Here is a 19,695-nt window from a genome sequence, read left to right as displayed (position 1 = left end):
AAACCTTATACAATTTAAAAATATCATATATAATAATTTACTTTTATCAGAAACAGTTATTGAGCTACGTAACTTTAAACATGGCTTCGTAATGTACTAAAAAGAATAGTTTTTGCATAACATAAATACGAGCATAGTGCGGCTCATGCATCTGATTCGCGAACAGTGAAACCAACAATTGCAAAATGTCAAAAAACATTTTGATACATTTAATAATATGTGGTATCGGTGTGTTTATAGGAGTATCAGCCTGTATCTTTTTTTTCGTTATTCACGGAAACCATGAGGTTGGATTTTGGTCAATCCTATCAGGTTAGCACCTCTTTTAAAACAATAATTACTGACACTATAATCTTTGATGACACAAAAATCATAACTAAATCCACAAATCATTCAATTGTATCTGAGACAATCAAAATTTGTATACTATTGTTGTATATAAAATAAAACAATTGGCTGTTAATTTTCTCTCTTCCAATTTGTATTATCAATTTTTATTGTTTGACAGCTAAAACTGATTGTTTCTGGTTTAATTTCATAGCACAATACCGAATTCTAATTTTCAATATTAACAAAAACATACATTTAAATTAATAATGCATTACACAGGTATTGTAGCTGCAGTATGTTTTCATTTACATTGGGTCAAAGGGAAAGGAACTTTAGTAAGATGGCACTCGAAAACTACATTAGATGTTCTAAATTATATTGGCTTTTCAACTGCCCTTTGTGGTTTCACAGCGATGATTTGGTACCTCTTTGTTACATTTTATTATAATATTCGTAAGTTTATTACTTTATTCTGAGTTTTACTATGGTTGAGAGAAAACACTTTAAGTATGCTCATAGCCGCAATAGTTGTCCATTTTACTCCTACATTACAAGATTGAAGTAATAAGAGTGGGATGGACAGCTATTGTGATTATATACATACTTGAGATATCTTTCTACGAAAAACAGATCATAGAAAAATTGTACACGAGATTTACGTTTCAGCAATTGAACCACTTTCTACAAGTACATCGATAACAGCCATTTATGCGATGATATGTGGTAAATGGGGTATTATATTAACATATCATTCTCACAAATTTGAGCTGATTATTCAGGAACAGCAAGCACCAATATTGACTGAAAGTAATACCCAAGATTTGTTGTACTGATAAGAGCGAACAGATTTTTTATATACTAGATTTTTTATACACTGTTAAAACATAAAAGTCGATAAATCTCTTTTTAATAAAATATATTCTCATAAAAATATAACAAAATCAATTACGTGTACAAGCATTCTTCATTATCCTCAACCCTTGCGCAAAATCAACTTTTTACTTTTATCATTATTTGTTTTTTCAACAATTTCAAAGTTCCTAAAACCTGTAAGTATCAAAGTGAAAACTTTTGTAAAAAGTATATAGTATGCATTTTAATGCATAAACTACTGTACAATTGGTATAAAAATATTATTTAATTACTGATATAATTTGCTTTTCATTCATTCTAAAAAAAAGAACAAAGTAGAATGTGCGAATGCGTTTTAAGATGGTGTCAATTTATATAATGGATAAACTATTGTATAAAGACCTACAAGTGAAGATATAACACCGCATAAACCTATTGTACCAGGAGTAAGTTTAGTGTAACCTAATGCTGTTAATGGAATTAGTAAATCACATCCATTTTTAACTGTATCCATTACAACTTCTTTATGATTTCTTATTGGAATGAACATTTCATATTGTTTCCAAGTATTTAATGAAATCTTTGATGTATTCAAAAATGCATTTTTTCCCTCATGCCCCAAAATTTTAACAATCTCATGAATATCTCGTATGAGATTCATAATAATACTTAATAACCAACATTTATTAGATGTTTTAGTCCACTTTTCTATATTCACTTTGTGCAATCCTACACGACCAATCCAAATTATGTGGTCTGTGAATAGAAATAGAGCATTAGCAATTTTTGATGCTACTAAAATGACCCTTAAAACAGTATCTGGATGTTTCATGATTTTTAGACCAGCATGTATGCTATCCAAACATCGTCCAAGACGTAATACTAAAACAAATCAGAAATTTATAACATAAATAACTGTACAAATTGCTCTAAAATCTTTAACATTGACTAAAAAATACATTTTCTAAATGAACTTAAGGTATATTCCAAACTTCTTATAACTTCTGCAGAATGTTGTGTTACGCCAATGTTTTGAGCATAATACCAATAAGTACGACTTCCATATTGAAGCAATCTGAAAAATATATAAACAAATTATTCCTTGTTTCAATATTTCAACTTGTACAATAGTTAAATTATAACATTTTACAAAAAGCAACAGGATTTTAAAGATTACATAATTGTTGTGCAAAATATAAAACTGCATTTTTATGAAAACAGATGTTTAATATGAAACATTCATAAATGCTTAACAAAATAACAAATTATTTACCTGACAAGTCTATCTCTGCCTGCTGTTTGTTCATTTAACTTTATGATTTTCTCCATAGCTCTTTCATGTATTATAAAAATAATATAATTTTCACAATGTAGCGATTCAAAAATGATTTAACATAATACTTCGTTGATGCAAAATTGATATATAATTATGTAATTTTAATTAGTATAATTTGCAAACAAATAAATAGAATTTAACCGAATCAATGTAACGAATTAAATAAATATTTTCGGCTCATGTTTATTGATAAGATTGCAATTATAATAAGTCATGGTATAATCATAAAATACTTGTCATTCCACTTCTGATATATGTATATATGTATTACTGTGATTGTACACAAACGGTGATAAACGTCCACTTCTGATAAAAAATACATGTAGGACGTATGAGAAGCTAATAAAATATGTCCATGCTACCAGCGCCACCTAACACACACTTTATTACACGTACCCGCGAAACTTAAAATCAGTCACAATTTTTTATATTTGTAACAAAATTAATGATAGATTAATTTCTGTAATATTAGCATTCGTTACTGAGCATGATGCATAAGTCGATTTTATTAAATATTAGTTGTGCTTACACGAGTATTTATGATCTGAAAATTGTCTGCAGTAACGCAGTAAACATTTTCAAAATGTCACATAAATATTATCGTAAATATATTTAACATTATACAATGTATTACGAAATAAATATTATATATAATAAAAATACGTTCGTAAGTATTACAACATTTTACAATATTTTCTTTTAAATTAAACAAATTCTAGAACTAGAGGAAAACTAAATACATATTCACGGTATAAAAGTGCATTGGCAATGAGTTACGTTAAATATTATACAAAATTCCAGAAGGAAAAAAAAGCATAATACACTGTTTGATGTTTATGCTTTTTAAAAGCAGAAAGTCTATTTTTTTCTAGATCTGAATAAGTACGCAAAATATTAATTTATCTCAGATAACAAATTATGAAGAGAATAAAGAGGAAGAATGAACATACATACAAAAGAGTGACTGTGATTTTTTTGGAATGAGAGAGGTGATCACGTACAAATATTATTGCTGATATTACACGCCCTTTATGTCTGAATCCTGGCAGAAGCAAGATTGCATTCACTGTAACATTTACATAAAGAATTTAAAAATTTATACATTATACAAAAATGTATTATGCATATAAATGAAGTTTTGATTTATTACCTGCAATATAAAACAAAAATAAATTGTTGATTGTACTTCCAATCCATGTACAAAGTAGGAGACAAGTTATTATTCCTGAACAATACTGAAACACAAAAATAAGCTAGTTGAATGGATATGAAACAGAATAGATCATTATTATTATTTATTTTCCTTTAGCTTACAAAACTTGGACGAGTATTTCGTGTTTCTAACACTGATGCCCATAAATCTTGGAACTGTAAAATTGTTCCAGACAGATTTTGACAAATCTCATTCAACTTCTTCTCTTTTTGACCTGTCCAACCATTAGCAGCGCACAAAAGTGATGTCATAGGTGGAACAAGATAATCAACCAAGGCTAACACAAGAAGGGTTACAGATACTATCGTAAGAAAAGCAGGTTCCAATATCCATATTAAACTGTAAAAGAAAACAACAAGAAAAAAGTACTTATTAAATAGGACACAAAGCCCTGGAGGATACCATTAACAAATACAAATAATATATGAAAAGAAACTAGCTATTTGTACTATTTATTTTATAAATTTAATAAATAATAAAACAACATTTCTAAGTTAAATATTATGAATGTAAATAAAATATACTTTCACAATAAATTGTTTTATGTAATACATCAAAGTAAATTCCATGTATGTGAAATAGTATTGCTTACAAGAATATTGTACTTGTTACTCCAAATATAAGTCCAGGATACCAAGATCGTTCCCATAATAGAATGGAGTTCATTGGAAGTATTACTTCACGCCAACATTCCATTCTGCGTTTTAATTGCTTCATGTGGTGTTCCTACAATAAATTTGTGTTGTTAAAGAAGATAAATGAGTGTCACTGTCATTGATTTTTCTCCCATAATGAAACTATGATTTCATATTTAAAATGGAATTTTCTAGATAAAGGTTATACCATATATTAGATGAAATCAAAACTAAATAAAATGAATAGTCTGACCCTTTCTATTGTCGCACTGTCGGTCATCCTGTTTAACGTATAACGAAATATTTAAATTCGTTCTGACAGAGGACACGGTATAAATGCAACGTGAATGTGAAATTATGTAAAACTTATTGTAGAACACGACTACAGTCTCCTTGCATGATCCAGTCTTATATGCTTCTAAATTCGAGCATTTCTTCGTCCTTTAATTCAATTACGATGACGATCGTTCAACAAAAGTCAAGACGCCGGATACCCTTCTTGCTTGAAAACACACGAAATGACGACGAATCGACTTCTGCCTTCGAGATTATTGTAACTCGCACGCGATTGGCTGTCAGTTCAAAATGTTGGTTATTGCAGGCGATGCTGTGCTGATGTTGTGACGTTAAAGATTTTCTAAGAGTATACATTAAATAATCGCGTCCTGAGCGCGTGTAGTTGATATTTCCTGTAAAATTTGTTGAATATGGCTGCTGTAAGTTCTGTAAGTACCCGATGACACATATTATTCCGTAACTGCGAACTTTTAACGATGGTGCTTCTTGTTTATCCTCTGGTTAAGGGGATAGGCTTCTCCGTTGTATACATTCTCACCTGCTTATTCAACCTGCTATTATGATTTACATTTTAGAAATCAAATGTCGAAAACTTATCCCCACAAATAATCCGACGGGTAGCCAAGGAAATGAGTGAATTAGCTGCACAACCACCCGAGGGTATTCGTGTTATTTTGAATGAGGAAGATGTTACGGATATCCAAGCAATTATTGAAGGACCGTGTAAGATCAATGCTCACGTAATTATTATTCTTGTTAAATGTAGATCATATAATATTTATCAAACAGTTCTACAATTATTGCACCATAACCTATTCATATGTCATTTATGTATGTACAGGGTGTCGAAAACGTAATGGTCATCCGTATTATGGACTATTCTTCATGTTACACATGCACTTGTAAACAAAAATAGACTTCTTTACTTAGAAAGAGTAAAAAATCCTGAAAGGAACGTATGTCAGAAATGCCTTGTTTTTTCCAGAATTAATGATTAAAGTTTTTAATGTTTTTAGTTATTAAAGAACGTTTATTAAGTTCTGCAATGTTATGGTACCATAAGTACAAGTATTATGAAATTTATTTATATTAAGTGGTAAAAACATATGTTAATATTGGCATTATCCATTGTCGAAAGTTTATATTGTGGAGAATTATCCTCAGAATAGATGACCATTATTTTTTTAGCATATACATGTAAATATGAAAAAATAATTACATACTCATTTAGTGTTAATTTTAGTTCTACATGATAACAATATTTTTTTATGACACTAGCTGGAACACCATATGCAGGTGGTTTCTTTAGAGTAAAATTAGCACTCGGCAAAGATTTTCCCCAAGGACCACCAAAGGCTTTCTTCCTAACAAAGATCTTTCATCCAAATGTTGCGAAAAATGGAGAAATATGTGTTAATACATTAAAAAAGGATTGGAAATCAGATCTCGGAATTAAACATATATTACTAGTAAGTTCTTTATAAATGAATAAATTTTTAATTATGAATGGTTTTTATAGAAATTTATAATGTAAATTGTAATTTTTAGACTGTAAAGTGTCTCTTAATAGTGCCAAATGCAGAATCTGCTTTAAATGAAGAAGCAGGTAAATTACTTTTAGAAAGGTACGATGATTACTCTGAACGAGCAAAAATGATGACAGAGATACATGCACAGGTAAAGTATTACAAAGCATATTAAATTCACTCACATGCATACCCAGCATAAAATTATGTATAATGAACTTATACCTCAGGGAAGCGGAAAAGGCAGCAAAGCGGGTCTGGAAAGTTGTGCTTCCTCTGAAGTCGGAGGACCTCCCCCCAAAAAGCATGCAGGAGATAAAAAGATTTCAGCAGAAAAGAAAAAAATGATAAAAGACAAAAAAAGGACACTAAAGAGATTATAAGAAAAATCAACTTCGTTTATCTATCTTTTATAATTTAAAACACTGGTGTGGTAATGTTGCCTCATATTGTACACAATTATTGCATAGTAAAAGTTTATTATCTAAACACGACTGATCTTATTATTAAGTATTTAGAAAATTAATAATTCCAGAAGCATTAATGAATGACTTCCTAAGATGCAAACAAGTACAACTCTGTAGTGATCTACTTTACAATCACGAGTGGAAAGTAATTTAGTCCACTCTGGTATCTAGTAGTAAATATTTTTACATATGTACAAAATACCTCGTGTGATTATTTAAATAAATAAAGAATGTTCTCGAAACCAATGTTTTCCTTCACAATATTCCTTTTCATATAAACTGTGTTTCTACTATAAAAGTGAAATAATTGAGATATTCGAAATAAAACGATTAAAAAAGTTTTTACGCATTTTAAACGGACAAAAGTTTTATCAAAATACGAAACTACGATATATTAGGTGGGAAATAAATATTATTTCGTTGTCAAGAGTATTGTTATTTATTAGGTAACGACTCGTCAGTTTGTTTGCTTCAGTCTTGTGCCACTGCATTGCCATTCATACGCTGAATATTTAGAAGCGTATACATTGTCTTACAAGCCCATTACTGCACAGTAAAATATTTCATTAGTTGTTGACTAGATAACAGTATGTCACAGCCTTATTCCACTATGAGCTATTAACTACGCATAGTGGTAAATTTCATTATCCATGGTAAGAAAACAATTCGATAAACATAATGTACAAAGGTATTATTAAGGTACTATTAATATATAATAGTAATTGACATATATACTGTATAATAGGATAATCTACAAGGTGTAAACTAAGTTTAAAAATGGATACTTAGATCACTCGTTATTCTATGAATCAAAAATTAGATTGAGGGCTAGAAGCACGTTCTGTACTTTGATAAACAACAACTTTTAAAGATGAATTTTACTGTATTTTTCATCTGATAACCACACACGCACGATAGTACATACAAATCCATACAGTCTTTACATCGTAACTTTTTTTTATTTTTTCATTCCTGTCTGTTGCGGTATCATAAAAAAATTATGAACTTCTATAAATCATCTTTCTTAAGTCTGTAAAATTTGTATGCCAATTTCCAGAGAAAACGTCAAAAATAAAAAAGACTCGTTTAAAATAAATTTGTTATAACATTTTGCTAATGATACAGGTATTACTTATTTTATATATTCTCATGAAAATTAGGAAAACACATTGTATCGTGTTAAGTCGATTCTGAACAAAAACTTAAGAGTGAAGGTTTGTGACGTTGTTACTTTACTTCTTTAACATAAGCTTCCAATTCAGCATCTAGTTCTTCAGCGGTGGGAGTTTTCATCACTTGCCGACTGCCTCCTCTACCACCACGTCGACCGGTTCCACGTCCTTTAAATAGAAAAATTACACATTCATTAACTGATTTATTTCTTTTTCAAACGAAGTTTCCATATAATTTCTGATTTATATGATTATATACCTCTGATGGGGCCTGTTCCACGATTACCCCTAAAGCGGGACTGAGGTCTCTGTGTATAATTACTGCCAGTAAGTCTCGGGCCTCCACGGATAGATGTGACTGGTATTTCAGAGGTAGCAACTTGTATGTTCATTTCACGACCTGCCGATGTACATCACACATTGCAATAATAGATGTGAATATTTGTGCAAATCATAATTCACTAGAACTTCTTTGAAATTTTTGTTTTTCTTTAATTTCATCCCATGTTGGAGTGTTTATAGAAGAATAAAAGAGAAAATGCTCAAACTGTATGTCACTATGTATAAACTGGAGACCAGATTAATTAGTGATACTGAAACCCTAAATATAGGCGGAATTTTATAATTAAAAAAGTGACATTCAAAGAAAAAATTATAATATAAGCATAAAGCTACACACCATCTAATGGTACACCATTGTACTGTTTCATTGCTTTAATAGCATCTGCTCTTCTTTCAAATATAACATCTGCAGATCCCAAAGATCGACCTGACCTATCATAATGTACTGCAGCTGACTTCAAGGGACCAAATTCACTAAATAATTCCTAGAGGCACAAACACATAAAAATAAAGTCATTAAAAATCTCTTTCAATTGATTTATTAATATACTAATTTTAATTTGTTTAATGAATATACCTGAATATCTGAATCTGATACACCAAAATCCAAATTGGACACAAGTAGCTTGGTTGTTCCTGTACTACCTATCGCACTTCGGCCAACCTTTTTTACTCCATCAAACATATCATGCTTCCATGCACTGTTTACATCACCCTATGAATGAAAGACACATTTGTCATCAGTTTCTTTTCTTCACAATAAAACTAGTTACACAATTAATTGTTGATCTTTATCACACACGATATTGGACAAGCGACAAATTAAAATTTTTTAATACACGACACTTTTCTCGGAATTAATCGGAAAAATAGTGAGGAATTATACGAAATTCGAGAAATTTCAACTACTTACACTACTGGTATTGGTGAGAACGTCTAAGAAATTATGTACGCAGTTACCCTTAAAATTAAGCGCTTAATATATGTTTAATAAAAACGTGAATTATAACAATGCCAAAAGAGATATATGACGAAGAAATAAATTATTTTTGTTGGAAATCTTACAAACACCGCATGGATGGTGTTCTAACCTTCACGAAACGGCTACAGTTTAAAATACGATCATCATACCGCGTTGAAGATTAAAATAATTCATACACGAGCATTTAAAGCGGAAGTAACATGATAGGTTCCAATATTATGGAGCACATGACATTGTCTATATGATATCAGATAGAAAAAGTTCGACGAAAAAGATAAATTGAGAGAATTTCTTACCCTTGTGTATGGAAGAGAACTTCGTGTAATGCCACCACGACTGCGTCCTCGCATGACGCCACCACCAACTCTTTGAGGTCTGCGTATTCCTCTACGAGGTGAGTTACCGGCGCCTCTTCCTCGTCTGCTACCGCCGCCGCGCGGTCTACTCCCTTTGTTTTGCTTGATAATATCATCCAGGCTCATTTCTATTTTATCCACCATCTTCATTTGTGCTAGCTTTCGTAAAACGGCACTGCCACAGGAAAATCAGCAAAACCAACCTCTTTCGTCTTCGTAAGATGATGGCGGCGAACGAAGACGAAACAAGCGCGCACAGAGACCTGGGTATAAAGACCATTGATTACAAATTATTCTCAAGAGGCGCAAAATTGTATGGAAAATGTGTGCCGTCATGATTTTCCGATTTGCCACCAGATGGCTACGAATACATCGTCTTCGTGGATAATTTATTCATCCGGATTACAGTTTACACATAAATACAGTTGATAGTGCTTAGACTGTAGTAAGTCCGTGTGTGTACAATAATCTTAGAGCACAGCTCGGAATTAACTGCACATGACAGAGACAGAGCATTTTCGGAGACTGCTCTGAAATGTGCTGCACGATGATATCATCCAATCCCATTTGTGAGATCTCTCTTGCAACACATTTCAGAGCAGTCTCCAAAAATGCTCTGGCTCTGTCATGTGCAGTTATATAATTCCGAGCTCTAATCGGCAATATAGATCATCAAAAATATTGCTCCGATTTTGAAAGGCGCGCAACTTAAAAACTAATCGGGAGACGGGAACTATGTGATAATCATGTCCATGGTGATTATGTGATCGACATCTGCCACTCATGAACTGTAGTCCGTGACTGCCATCGCCACATCTTTTGTAAATTTCATTACAATATTAGATTACTGATTGTTTTAAATAGAGGTATTGTTTTTGTATTATTGAATATCGATATACTTTCAATGAAATTCCTAAATGACGAAATATGTTATACGCTTTCTGATTTTCTTAGTTTTCCATGTTGAATTTTTGAATAAAACAACGGCTCTATCAATGCATTCATTGGCTGTCGAGATATGTCGATTGCAGCGAAATTACACGTAGCGACATTTTGGAAGTTTTAGGTCTTGTCACTTACCGAAGCGTGGAAGAACAAACAATCAATTTCTTTCGAACTGTCCGTCGTAATTTATTGACTTTTCGATGTGTTCTTTAATTTTTCAGATGAGATATCGTCCATGAACTTAAGAATATATAGACGGAGCATATAACCTAACTTTCGATAAGGGAGAAATGAGATTTGCCGTAAGGGGGGACTACAGACACTTCGGCACTTTCGGTTTGACTCGGAATCACTTGGAACCATGCACCTAAGTTCGGTTTGACTCGGAATCATTCGGAACGCACAAAAATAATCGAAGTGCATGTAGTTTTCCCTTACCGCAAATATCAACCCCTTCTCGATGTAATGTTTCGTCGATATACATATTCTTAGGTCCATGGGTTTAGCAGATGTTTAACTGTTAGCAGTTTGAGCAGACCCCCTTTTTAACTTTGTTACAATATTTCATCATAAAAAATGGCGCTATTTTTAAATTTTTAGGCGTGTTCTCTTTACTTTCAACAATCAATAAACTTTTTTATTGATTGATTGATTGTTTGACAATGTAACTTCAATGCTTTATATTCTTATTTACTAAACACTTAATCACTTTGAAAACATGAACAATTATTCAGATAAAATTGTACAGTTTTATAATTAGAAAACGAATTTTTCGTAAATACAGTATATGTATATTAACTCTATAGTAATTGACCGAGATAGAACTGACCAGACTTGGTTGCAACCCACCACACAGATACATAGAATTCGGTTGAAATTATATTACGTAACTTAGTAATTAATGCGATAAAACTGGAGAATTCAGTACATCGTTTTTGAGTGTATAAAGGATTCGAAATGAAATAGTTTCTCTCCAATATATTCACTTTAAAATCAAAAGTCTTTAGAAAACGATCTTATTTTACTTTTCGGGACGAATTACAGTAAGTGACACAAGACATCCTATAGACCTACTGTAGAAAATATTTCTTTGTATAGTCATTGTTTCTTCGTTATGAAAAAATTACACCTCGATATCTTCTTCAGCAGCCGGCAGAACCACTGTCGCAACGTTAATTGGCTTTGTCCTGGCTTTCTTGCACAACAAGATCTGCACTCTTCCCGATATTCTACTGGTTAGGGTTGCATTTAAAGCCATGGGAATGGGAATTCCACTTGGGAGTAAAGGGACATCCATAACACGTGGCCGGACATCCGTGTTCTCACTTCTACAAACGACGTACAATCCCGTGTCCGACATTTCGTCGGACACATTCGTCAGCGTGATACGAATCTGATAGCTCGGTCCTAGTCCCAAAACGGTAGCCTCCATCGTGATCAGACGTGGTCCAGCATCTTGACTCTCGTTTAAAGACTCCACAGTCTTTTTAGCGACTATTAAGCGTAGCCGTAGAAGACCCTGTTGAAATGTGCTGTGGATCTTCTTCGCCTCTGATCGTTCCCGTATCGTTTGCTCGACGAACAATCGTGTTTTCTTTGGTATCGTGAACTTCGGACCGTCATTGGTCAGCGAGTCCGTAGTCGTGTTGTGGACGCTGAAGTCTGCAGTCCTCTTTAAGATCTTCACACAAAGTCCACCGCCCACGGTGACCATCGCCATGGTTCGTTCTTCTTGACCCATTCGACCGTACTGAAGCAATAAGGAAATATAAAGATCCAATTGAATTTTAATAACGAAAGAAGCATTACCTTCAACGCTGATACCGGCTCCATAATCTTCAAGGTATCCACATGGTGCTTTCCATCGTAGACCCGAATGCCGAAGCCAGCAGTGCTCACAGCGAGCAAAGACAGCCCACTTTGTGGCACTGGTAAGCTCGTTGAATCGAGAATTGCCCCCGGAACGTCAACGTTCCATAGTTTAATGCCCTGTGAAATTAATATTGCCTTTAAAACTGTATTCAATTTGTCGTATATGCTAAGCACTACTCCGAGTACCTTTTTCGAAAAACCAACCAAGGTACCATCCATAAGAGTTACCGCGACCTTGTCGTTGTTGAGAACTGAAATAGCTACAGCTGGCGCAGACAACTGTTCCCAAAGTTTCATGGGCGATCCTCTTTTTATCGCGCCGATCTTACCGTCCCTTGCGATAATCAGTATTTTACCGTCGCCTGTCCATAAACCGGTGCACGCGAACGCTACCGGTGCCCATCCGACAAAATGCTTGTCCATGGCAGTGAACGTTCTATAGTAAAATTGTGATCGATATTTATCCATGAATTTATCAAACATCTTGTAGAGGTTGATATTTAATTGACAAATCCGTTACCGAGGGTCCAAAACAAGAATTTCCCCGAATTCCGTGCCGAGCACGATGCAACCACTGGCAGGGTTGGACCAAGTGTCTTTTCGAATTACGGAAATGGCGGACAACGTGTTACTTTTAATCAGTGGAATCGTTTTGTACTTTGCTGCAAAGCCCGCCTTCAAATTCGGATCCATGGAAAGGAACTTCAACGTCCGCGGCGAGATGAATCCTGCTCCAAGTTCTTTCAACAGCAATTCTAATTCATCCGTTAGCGTGAGTACATTCAACTCATCTTCCAGTCCTGCTTTGTGCCAGATCTGTGTGGTGTATTGATCAAAGTTATTATAAAAAGCATTGACGATATTAATTAAAGGAAATAAGCAGATTTCTCAAACCTCCCGCTCTTTCGGATGGACATCGAGATGCGGCAAGGTGTATTTATAATAGGGCCTCATATTTTTGAAAATGTAAACACTCGAACCGCCGCCAACGGCTAACACTGACGACCGCGGTTCGTAGTTTTCTGTGTACAAGCCAACCACTCCGCAGGTTCGATCTACCATATTGTGCTCGGTTATCTGATCACCGCCTTTGTAAACTCGTATCTAATTTTTCGGAAACAAGAGAGGAAACATATAAATAGAAACGTCCAGGTACGGATTTCTGAATTTGTTCGATGTCTTTTAACTGCTTTATTGTGTGATCTGAAAAACACTTCGGATTCATGTCAAGTGAAGTAGTAGTCGACTGTGAATTTGAAATATAGTTTAATAGACTGTAAAGACCGTGGCGTACTTTCGTTGAATTAGTACCCAGTGGACCCAGGTCAACGCAAATGAGTCTGGCATCTCCATCTCCGGTGACATCAAGCATATCAAGCGCATTCGGTAAGGTGTACAATTTGGCTCCTGGCTCCCAAAGCGCTTCCAGCCATCGATTGGTACTCAGACCCACCATATTATGCTCAGCTCTAAATAAATTTTCCACTAAATTATTCAATGAAAAAATTCCGACCTGGTACACACACACACACACACACACACACACACACACACACACACACACACACACACACACAGCAATTCAAATCAATTACGGTGAAATTGACGATTGTGTCGTACGACTCCAAAAAGAAAAGTAGCTGTGTAAGGTTGTCAAGTTATGTCGCGGAATCTTCAATAATTGAATAAAATGCACAATTTTAATTTTCTATTGCAAAACCTGTCGGAACGAACGGAATACACGCTCCATTAATTTGCTCGCTCCGAAAAGAACTGTTGCAAGTACGCTTTATGATCGATTGTGTCTTACCCTAGTCCGTGCATAATCGAAGCTTCCTCCTAGTATTCGGTTGAAGTTATTACTTGTGTAATCATAACACATTGTTTCATTCCTCATCGCAAGACTTTTTCCTACCCTCTATGCACTGTAGTGCAACACGAGAAATCGTCATATCGCTGTCAACGTACGCAGTTTTATAAGAGAATTCCGTCTCAGCACGACACCGATCGCACACTGAACGATTTCCACTCTTCGATCGCGACAAACATCGATCATATCGAAAGATCTGTTCGGAAAACTTGTCGAACAGTGCAACAGTGTCAACCTTCGGCTTTGTTGTGCGCCTATGTATCCATAGAAATGTTCGCATACAATCACGCGTCGATGAATATCTATGATCGCGGACAGCCCTCCGCGCATTATGCCAATGAAACTCCGATTAACTTAAAGTCGCTTCTCCACGTTCCCACAAACCGTAGCCATAATTATTTTTTAGCTTACAATTCGCAAAATAGTTCAAACATTCATGTGGAATGCAATTCTATCGAATTTATTAAGAATATTTGTTATAATTGTATAGGTAACATCTACGACGTTGACACCCTCGTGTCCACTTTTAGAATGAAGATAATATTTAGAATCATTTATTTTTACAGACTACAAACAATCGTCTTAATGGTTAGCTGTCTTTATTGCCCTGTGTTTTACTTGTATCGTACATCAACGAGAACTTGTATGAGAACATGTGTTAGAAGCATCTGTATCGGTGTTTCAAATGTAACTGATCTTCATGATCTTCATGATCAATACTCGCAATCAATAAAGTGACTGAGACAGTTTGCCGTAGTTTTCAGATGTTGAAGATTTATTTCTATCGAGACCTCGTGAAGAAGCGCGCCTTGAATATTTCAACGAATAATTTAATATATCAATAATGTCAAACGCGTCGGCAAGGGCAAATATAAATTCTGAACATACCCTGACACCGTTCGGATATCAAAAAAATAATTTGAAGCCGGTAGCACGTAAGTTATGGCAGCGTGGGGATACAAATATCGGCAAGGAGAATGGAAACCTACAGAAAGAACAATGGGATGAACTGGAGTCTCCACAATTCGTCGATTTTTCCAAATTGCCTGAGATCGATGACTCGTTTTTCAGTAAGTGAAAACCCTGTTATAATTCATATAATTCATTGCGCAATACTAATGACTAAATATTTCTTGATCCTTTTAGACAAATCGAGGGTAATCGTGAGTACTCCGAACGTAACTGTGCAAGATACGTTTAACGATAACGCACTGATCGAGTAAGTGTTAGAAATATGATTTTATTTTGAATATGCTGGTCTCGAATGTTTTTTAATATTTTAACGTGTTTTCAGATCTTTAAAATCTTTCTCTTTGTCTGGAATAGATTTTGCTTCGCCTAAGTTAGAACAGTGCGACGTTGACAGCAGAAACGAGAACACTGAGAATGAATCCGAGATGAACAACACCGTCATCAAAATGGTACGCAATTGAAATTCATTCGATCGGTTAAATAATTCTCGATAAAGACTGAGGCAAATGTTTTAGGATAAGAAAAAACCAGAAAAATGCAAGCAAGTGAAACAACAACTAAACATTCCTACAAATCCGTTCAGAAGACCATTGAGATACATACAAGAAATTAAACCAGAACATATTAAGAAGGTACTTGACCACAGTTCGCGTAAGTATTGCAACAATTTATTCATTTATTAATTATCGTAGAATGTAGAGGAAGCAAAAAAACCGTGGGTGTTTCGAGCGAATCCTGTTCCTAAGTACCTAAAATTACGAGCAACGGTGACCAATGAAAATAATAAAAACACTAACAACAATGTTGGGAAAGCGAACTGTAATACCGTTGCTAAAGACCAGAAGTTATCAAGTTGTCACAAAAATAAAACGAATGAGGAGGCAAGTAAACGTGCGGCTCTCAATAATTGTTCTACGATAGTGTGAATTATGTAAATATAAATTTAATATAAATTGGATAAATTATAAATATGGAAAGTAAGAAAGATAAAGATCAAGAAATAGTGTGCATTTGATAAAACTACTCTCACTGTTCAAAGTGATTCTTTTTTCATGCTTCTTGACGCAAACTTCACGTTACTAATATGATTTAGGTTTGGAACAAACCTCCGATTCTGCCTTGCCCAGTAAGGAAGAATTTAATGAGACCGAAAACTCCACCCCTTCAAACGGCGATACGAGCAGAAGAAAGGAAACGATTCAATAATATTTTAAAGATGAAGGAATTGGAAATGCAACAACGTAGGCAAATGGTAATTTGAATCATAATAATTTTATAATAGCTTCCTCTTATAATATTGAATAAAATATTCGGATAAAGCCACAAATTTTTATACTGATACAAATAGGAGCTTGCTGCTAACAAGATTCAAGAGGAGAGAGAAATCGCGCTCTTAAGAAAACAAACTGTCCATAAAGCACAACCTGTTCCAAAATATAAATTAAATTTGCCAAAAGTACCAAAACGACCGTTGACTGATGCTATAAGCCCGTTGACATTGAAACGACGTCGTATAGCAGGTCAATAATTGAATTCATACTAATAGTTACGTTTAATATAGTTAACGCGATTTTTATATCTTTGACGGAGCATGGGTTTTATATCATGATGTGCTAAATAAAAATTTTCTTTTTGAAATATATTAATGTGTAGACACATGTTAACATGTTTTTGTACATAGGCATGTACATAATTATTTGTGATTCTACAGAAATTTCCGTTTAATAAATGCAACTTCGAGAATTAAAGGAAAACAAGGGGGAAAAGAAAGGGATCGTTTCGTCCTGGTCTCGCTAAAGGACTATCTTAGTTATAGTTACATATATGTAAATAAAGGCAATGAATGAAAATGGGAAAAGTATTAATTTATAATTGCATAAGGGTTTTATACGCTATATCTTACATATTTATATTTATATTTACGTATTTATTAGTTATACTTCGATGGCTTAGCTAAGTGCATACATGTTGTATGTTTACTTTTTGTGAAATTCTATACTATGTGTAGAAGGTTTAGTATTTTATAATATAAGAATACTTTATTAATAAAATTAAGAAGTTTAATAATAATAATTATTATTTCACAATGTTTTAATATCAAGAACACATAAGGAAATGACAGATAACAGATAATAAATATCATATGACTAAGATTACACAATTATTTGTTTAAGCTCTTTAAGAAATCAAATACCTCATCCAAAACATCGCTTGAAAATTTGATTTCTTGTAATTTTATTTAAAGTGTGTAGATAGATGGTAATGATATATAATGATTTCTTATTTCTTTATACCCATGTTCACTGCACGCAAATTTTAATTTAACAGTTTTTCTAATAATCTCTAGATTGAATAATCTATATTGTATTGTTTGATGTGTGGATTAAGACCCTGAAACGAAAAATTGTAGCTCTCTTCTCGTTTTCGAGATATAAACTGGCTGGTAACAAGTATGCGCTGGTCGTTGTGGATTATTTTACGAAATGGCGGGAGGTAGTTCCGTTGCCGGACCAGCGCGCGACGACTGTTGCGAAGGCCCTTCTTACAGAAGTTGTAAGTCGTCATGGCATACCGTTGGAAGTCCATTCAGATCAGGGGAGAAATTTTGAGTCGGCGGTCTTCAAGCGGTTGATGGTGCTGCTTGGTATTAAGAAGACTCGCACTACTCCTTTGCATCCACAATCTGATGGGCTCGTGGAAAGGTTGATTCGGATTCTGCTGCAGTATTTAACAATGTTTGTAGCGGATCATCAACGGGACTGGGACGATTGGATACCGTTATTTTTATTATCCTATCGCTCAAGCAGACACGAGACGATGAAGAATACTCCATCGATGATTCTCACTGGTAGAGAACTTCGACTTCCAATGAACCTTCAGAGAGGACTCCCGTCTGATTCAAGATATGAGGAGGACGAGTTTGTTCAGCAAACGCGTATCAGACTGTCTAAAATTCACGAATTTATTCGCCAGAGACTGAGAATTAGCGGAAACAAAATGAAATCTTGGTATGATGATTACGCTAATTCAATTACGTTTGCTACAGGCGAGAAAGTATGGCTGTTCCAACCATGAAGGACGAGAGGAAAATGTCCCAAGTTGCAGTCCGCGTGGAAAGGTCCTTATGTGGTACAGGACTGCCTGAACGACATTATCTATCGTGTAACTCGTTCTCCGAAGTCGAAACCAAAGATTGTACGTGTGAACTGTTTGGCTCACTACAACGCTGTACACAGAAACCTTTGACTGTCTCTCACCCAAGAAGAGGACGTTTCTTCACAGAAGACGAAAGAGTGATCTGTGTACTGACACGCTGAACTCTTTCCATTTGTGGAAGAAACGGTTCGATGGGAAAAGGAAGTTGTATCCTCTGGAGGGTTACGTCCTCCCATTGGGGAGTGAGGACGTGTTCTCAGGAGGGTACACCCTTTCTTGACTGTTCCATAGAAAGAGATGCACCGGATCTCATATTACTGCAGGTAGTATCCTGTGGTGATTGGAGGTGCAACTCCCGGGAAGTCTACAAGTGAGAAGTTCTCAAAACTTTTTCAAGAAAGAAACGCTCAAGCCTCAAAACGAAAAATTAAAAGGAAGGGTGAGCGACAGAGATTATAGCTGTACGCGTCGTAGAAATACTGACGTTCTGCTCAAGGTTTTTTGATGGTTTTCCCTTGAGACGGAGGACAAATGTCAGGACGTAAACTGTCTGGAAAAGGCCACCTGGGTGACTAATTACATTCTTTCGTTGTTTACCTATTTTTAAGACAGAAGTACTTGTGGTGGAGGTTACCTGTCAGTTGTCCGATGGAACGTTAGTTCGAGGTTATAGGACTGAACTGGCAGGATTAACGGTTCGATTGTCGTTGGTCAACATAAGTGAAATTTGCCGGTCGCTGATTCGGCGGGGAGGGCAGTATTACCGCGACTTGTCCAAATCAAGTCGCTGTAATGTGAAACTGCCCTGTTGTGAACAATTCCTTAAAAATAATAGTAGATAAGGGTTGCTACGGAAGAGTGTTACCAACGGACAATCGAAGAGTCGAAATCGGACCGTCGAACGAGCAACATTTCAAATTGAAAGATCTGAAATATAATTGTATCGAGTTGTGTTATAGTTAATATTCTTTATTGTAAATAAAATACTGCAACGCGAGAGAAACGGTGTGATTCGCAACAATATTAGAGTTCGGGCGCCAACGTATGAATGATACGGTATTGGCAAACTAAAATTCATGCACACATGCAGTTTAGCATCCAATCATTGGCAATTATGTATTATTTTAATTTTAACTATTTTAACAGCCGAAAATGTGGGGTAGCTGAGGTCATTTGAAGTAACTTTTTCCTTCGCGAAAATGCAATCTGCGGCATTGTTTACGAGTTATTAACGGAAAACACTGACCAATGAGAGGTGACGGCGCGAAGTTCGAGAGCCCGCAGCACGAGGCTTTGACAGATGGTCAGGACGGACTCGAGCCGCGTTCGAAATATTTAATAAATCACGAAGCGAAAAATTCCGGATTTTTTT

The 19,695-nt window shown here is 34.9% G+C and overlaps 7 protein-coding genes and 1 long non-coding RNA gene across 20 annotated transcripts; 3 read left to right on the top strand and 5 right to left on the bottom strand.

The window, feature by feature from the left end:
- Nucleotides 1–33: 33 nt before the first annotated feature.
- LOC117227107 (uncharacterized) lies at nucleotides 34–1,275 on the top strand. Its single transcript, XM_033482083.2, has 3 exons — nucleotides 34–312; nucleotides 610–783; nucleotides 997–1,275. Exons 1-3 carry the CDS (start codon nucleotides 186–188, stop codon nucleotides 1,161–1,163), a joined length of 468 nt encoding a protein of 155 aa, XP_033337974.1. The 5' UTR covers nucleotides 34–185; the 3' UTR covers nucleotides 1,164–1,275.
- Nucleotides 1,230–2,833, bottom strand: Pex11ab (peroxisomal biogenesis factor 11ab). Its single transcript, XM_033482033.2, has 3 exons — nucleotides 2,456–2,833; nucleotides 2,142–2,257; nucleotides 1,230–2,064 (listed from the first exon to the last, which is right to left on the bottom strand). Exons 1-3 carry the CDS (start codon nucleotides 2,509–2,511, stop codon nucleotides 1,538–1,540), a joined length of 699 nt encoding a protein of 232 aa, XP_033337924.2. The 5' UTR covers nucleotides 2,512–2,833; the 3' UTR covers nucleotides 1,230–1,537.
- Nucleotides 2,834–2,996: 163 nt separating this feature from the next.
- On the bottom strand, nucleotides 2,997–4,883 carry Arl6IP1 (ADP-ribosylation factor-like 6 interacting protein 1). 2 transcript variants are annotated; one of them, XM_076519544.1, is made up of 5 exons: nucleotides 4,575–4,883; nucleotides 4,324–4,457; nucleotides 3,833–4,070; nucleotides 3,669–3,753; nucleotides 2,997–3,584 (listed from the first exon to the last, which is right to left on the bottom strand). In XM_076519544.1, exons 1-5 carry the CDS (start codon nucleotides 4,575–4,577, stop codon nucleotides 3,418–3,420), a joined length of 627 nt encoding a protein of 208 aa, XP_076375659.1. In that variant the 5' UTR covers nucleotides 4,578–4,883; the 3' UTR covers nucleotides 2,997–3,417. The 2 variants fall into 2 exon arrangements, with proteins under 2 accessions (XP_076375659.1, XP_033337942.2); XM_033482051.2 differs by having other exon boundaries at nucleotides 4,620–4,882.
- A 51-nt stretch (nucleotides 4,884–4,934) lies between these two features.
- LOC117227101 (ubiquitin-conjugating enzyme E2 S) lies at nucleotides 4,935–6,898 on the top strand. Its single transcript, XM_033482071.2, has 5 exons — nucleotides 4,935–5,091; nucleotides 5,239–5,386; nucleotides 5,942–6,132; nucleotides 6,212–6,340; nucleotides 6,420–6,898. Exons 1-5 carry the CDS (start codon nucleotides 5,074–5,076, stop codon nucleotides 6,570–6,572), a joined length of 639 nt encoding a protein of 212 aa, XP_033337962.1. The 5' UTR covers nucleotides 4,935–5,073; the 3' UTR covers nucleotides 6,573–6,898.
- Nucleotides 6,899–7,519: 621 nt separating this feature from the next.
- Nucleotides 7,520–10,713, bottom strand: Ref1 (RNA and export factor binding protein 1). The gene is made up of 6 exons (XM_033482025.2): nucleotides 10,589–10,713; nucleotides 9,449–9,771; nucleotides 8,748–8,885; nucleotides 8,508–8,655; nucleotides 8,088–8,228; nucleotides 7,520–7,996 (listed from the first exon to the last, which is right to left on the bottom strand). The coding sequence occupies exons 2-6, from the start codon at nucleotides 9,656–9,658 to the stop codon at nucleotides 7,884–7,886; spliced, it is 750 nt and encodes a 249-aa protein (XP_033337916.1). The 5' UTR covers nucleotides 9,659–9,771; nucleotides 10,589–10,713; the 3' UTR covers nucleotides 7,520–7,883.
- A 475-nt stretch (nucleotides 10,714–11,188) lies between these two features.
- On the bottom strand, nucleotides 11,189–14,437 carry LOC117227109 (Bardet-Biedl syndrome 1). 7 transcript variants are annotated; one of them, XM_076519504.1, is made up of 8 exons: nucleotides 14,136–14,432; nucleotides 13,921–14,045; nucleotides 13,620–13,810; nucleotides 13,220–13,429; nucleotides 12,846–13,141; nucleotides 12,512–12,761; nucleotides 12,263–12,442; nucleotides 11,189–12,203 (listed from the first exon to the last, which is right to left on the bottom strand). In XM_076519504.1, the coding sequence occupies exons 3-8, from the start codon at nucleotides 13,779–13,781 to the stop codon at nucleotides 11,577–11,579; spliced, it is 1,725 nt and encodes a 574-aa protein (XP_076375619.1). In that variant the 5' UTR covers nucleotides 13,782–13,810; nucleotides 13,921–14,045; nucleotides 14,136–14,432; the 3' UTR covers nucleotides 11,189–11,576. The 7 variants fall into 7 exon arrangements, with proteins under 7 accessions (XP_076375619.1, XP_076375617.1, XP_076375618.1 ...); XM_076519502.1 differs by having other exon boundaries at nucleotides 13,620–13,794; XM_076519503.1 differs by lacking the exon at nucleotides 13,921–14,045.
- On the top strand, nucleotides 13,357–17,328 carry LOC117227120 (uncharacterized). 5 transcript variants are annotated; one of them, XM_076519540.1, is made up of 10 exons: nucleotides 13,380–13,711; nucleotides 14,762–14,882; nucleotides 14,953–15,265; nucleotides 15,342–15,414; nucleotides 15,490–15,616; nucleotides 15,683–15,799; nucleotides 15,860–16,048; nucleotides 16,261–16,419; nucleotides 16,516–16,687; nucleotides 16,879–17,328. In XM_076519540.1, exons 3-10 carry the CDS (start codon nucleotides 15,040–15,042, stop codon nucleotides 16,890–16,892), a joined length of 1,077 nt encoding a protein of 358 aa, XP_076375655.1. In that variant the 5' UTR covers nucleotides 13,380–13,711; nucleotides 14,762–14,882; nucleotides 14,953–15,039; the 3' UTR covers nucleotides 16,893–17,328. The 5 variants fall into 5 exon arrangements, with proteins under 5 accessions (XP_076375656.1, XP_076375657.1, XP_076375655.1 ...); XM_076519538.1 differs by lacking the exon at nucleotides 13,380–13,711 and adding an exon at nucleotides 14,537–14,685; XM_076519541.1 differs by lacking the exon at nucleotides 14,762–14,882 and having other exon boundaries at nucleotides 13,357–13,477.
- LOC143258940 (uncharacterized) lies at nucleotides 17,227–19,302 on the bottom strand. Of its 2 annotated transcripts, none has more exons than XR_013032864.1 (2): nucleotides 18,203–19,302; nucleotides 17,227–18,114 (listed from the first exon to the last, which is right to left on the bottom strand). It is a non-coding gene; the product is annotated as an uncharacterized LOC143258940 (long non-coding RNA). The 2 variants fall into 2 exon arrangements; XR_013032865.1 differs by having other exon boundaries at nucleotides 17,227–18,110.
- Nucleotides 19,303–19,695: the final 393 nt, after the last annotated feature.

Source organism: Megalopta genalis, chromosome 3 (genome assembly GCF_051020955.1).
Source record: "Megalopta genalis isolate 19385.01 chromosome 3, iyMegGena1_principal, whole genome shotgun sequence".
Taxonomy (NCBI): Eukaryota; Metazoa; Arthropoda; class Insecta; order Hymenoptera; family Halictidae; genus Megalopta; species Megalopta genalis.
Note: the sequence above shows the minus strand (reverse complement) of the source record. Positions and strands in the feature narration are given on the sequence as shown.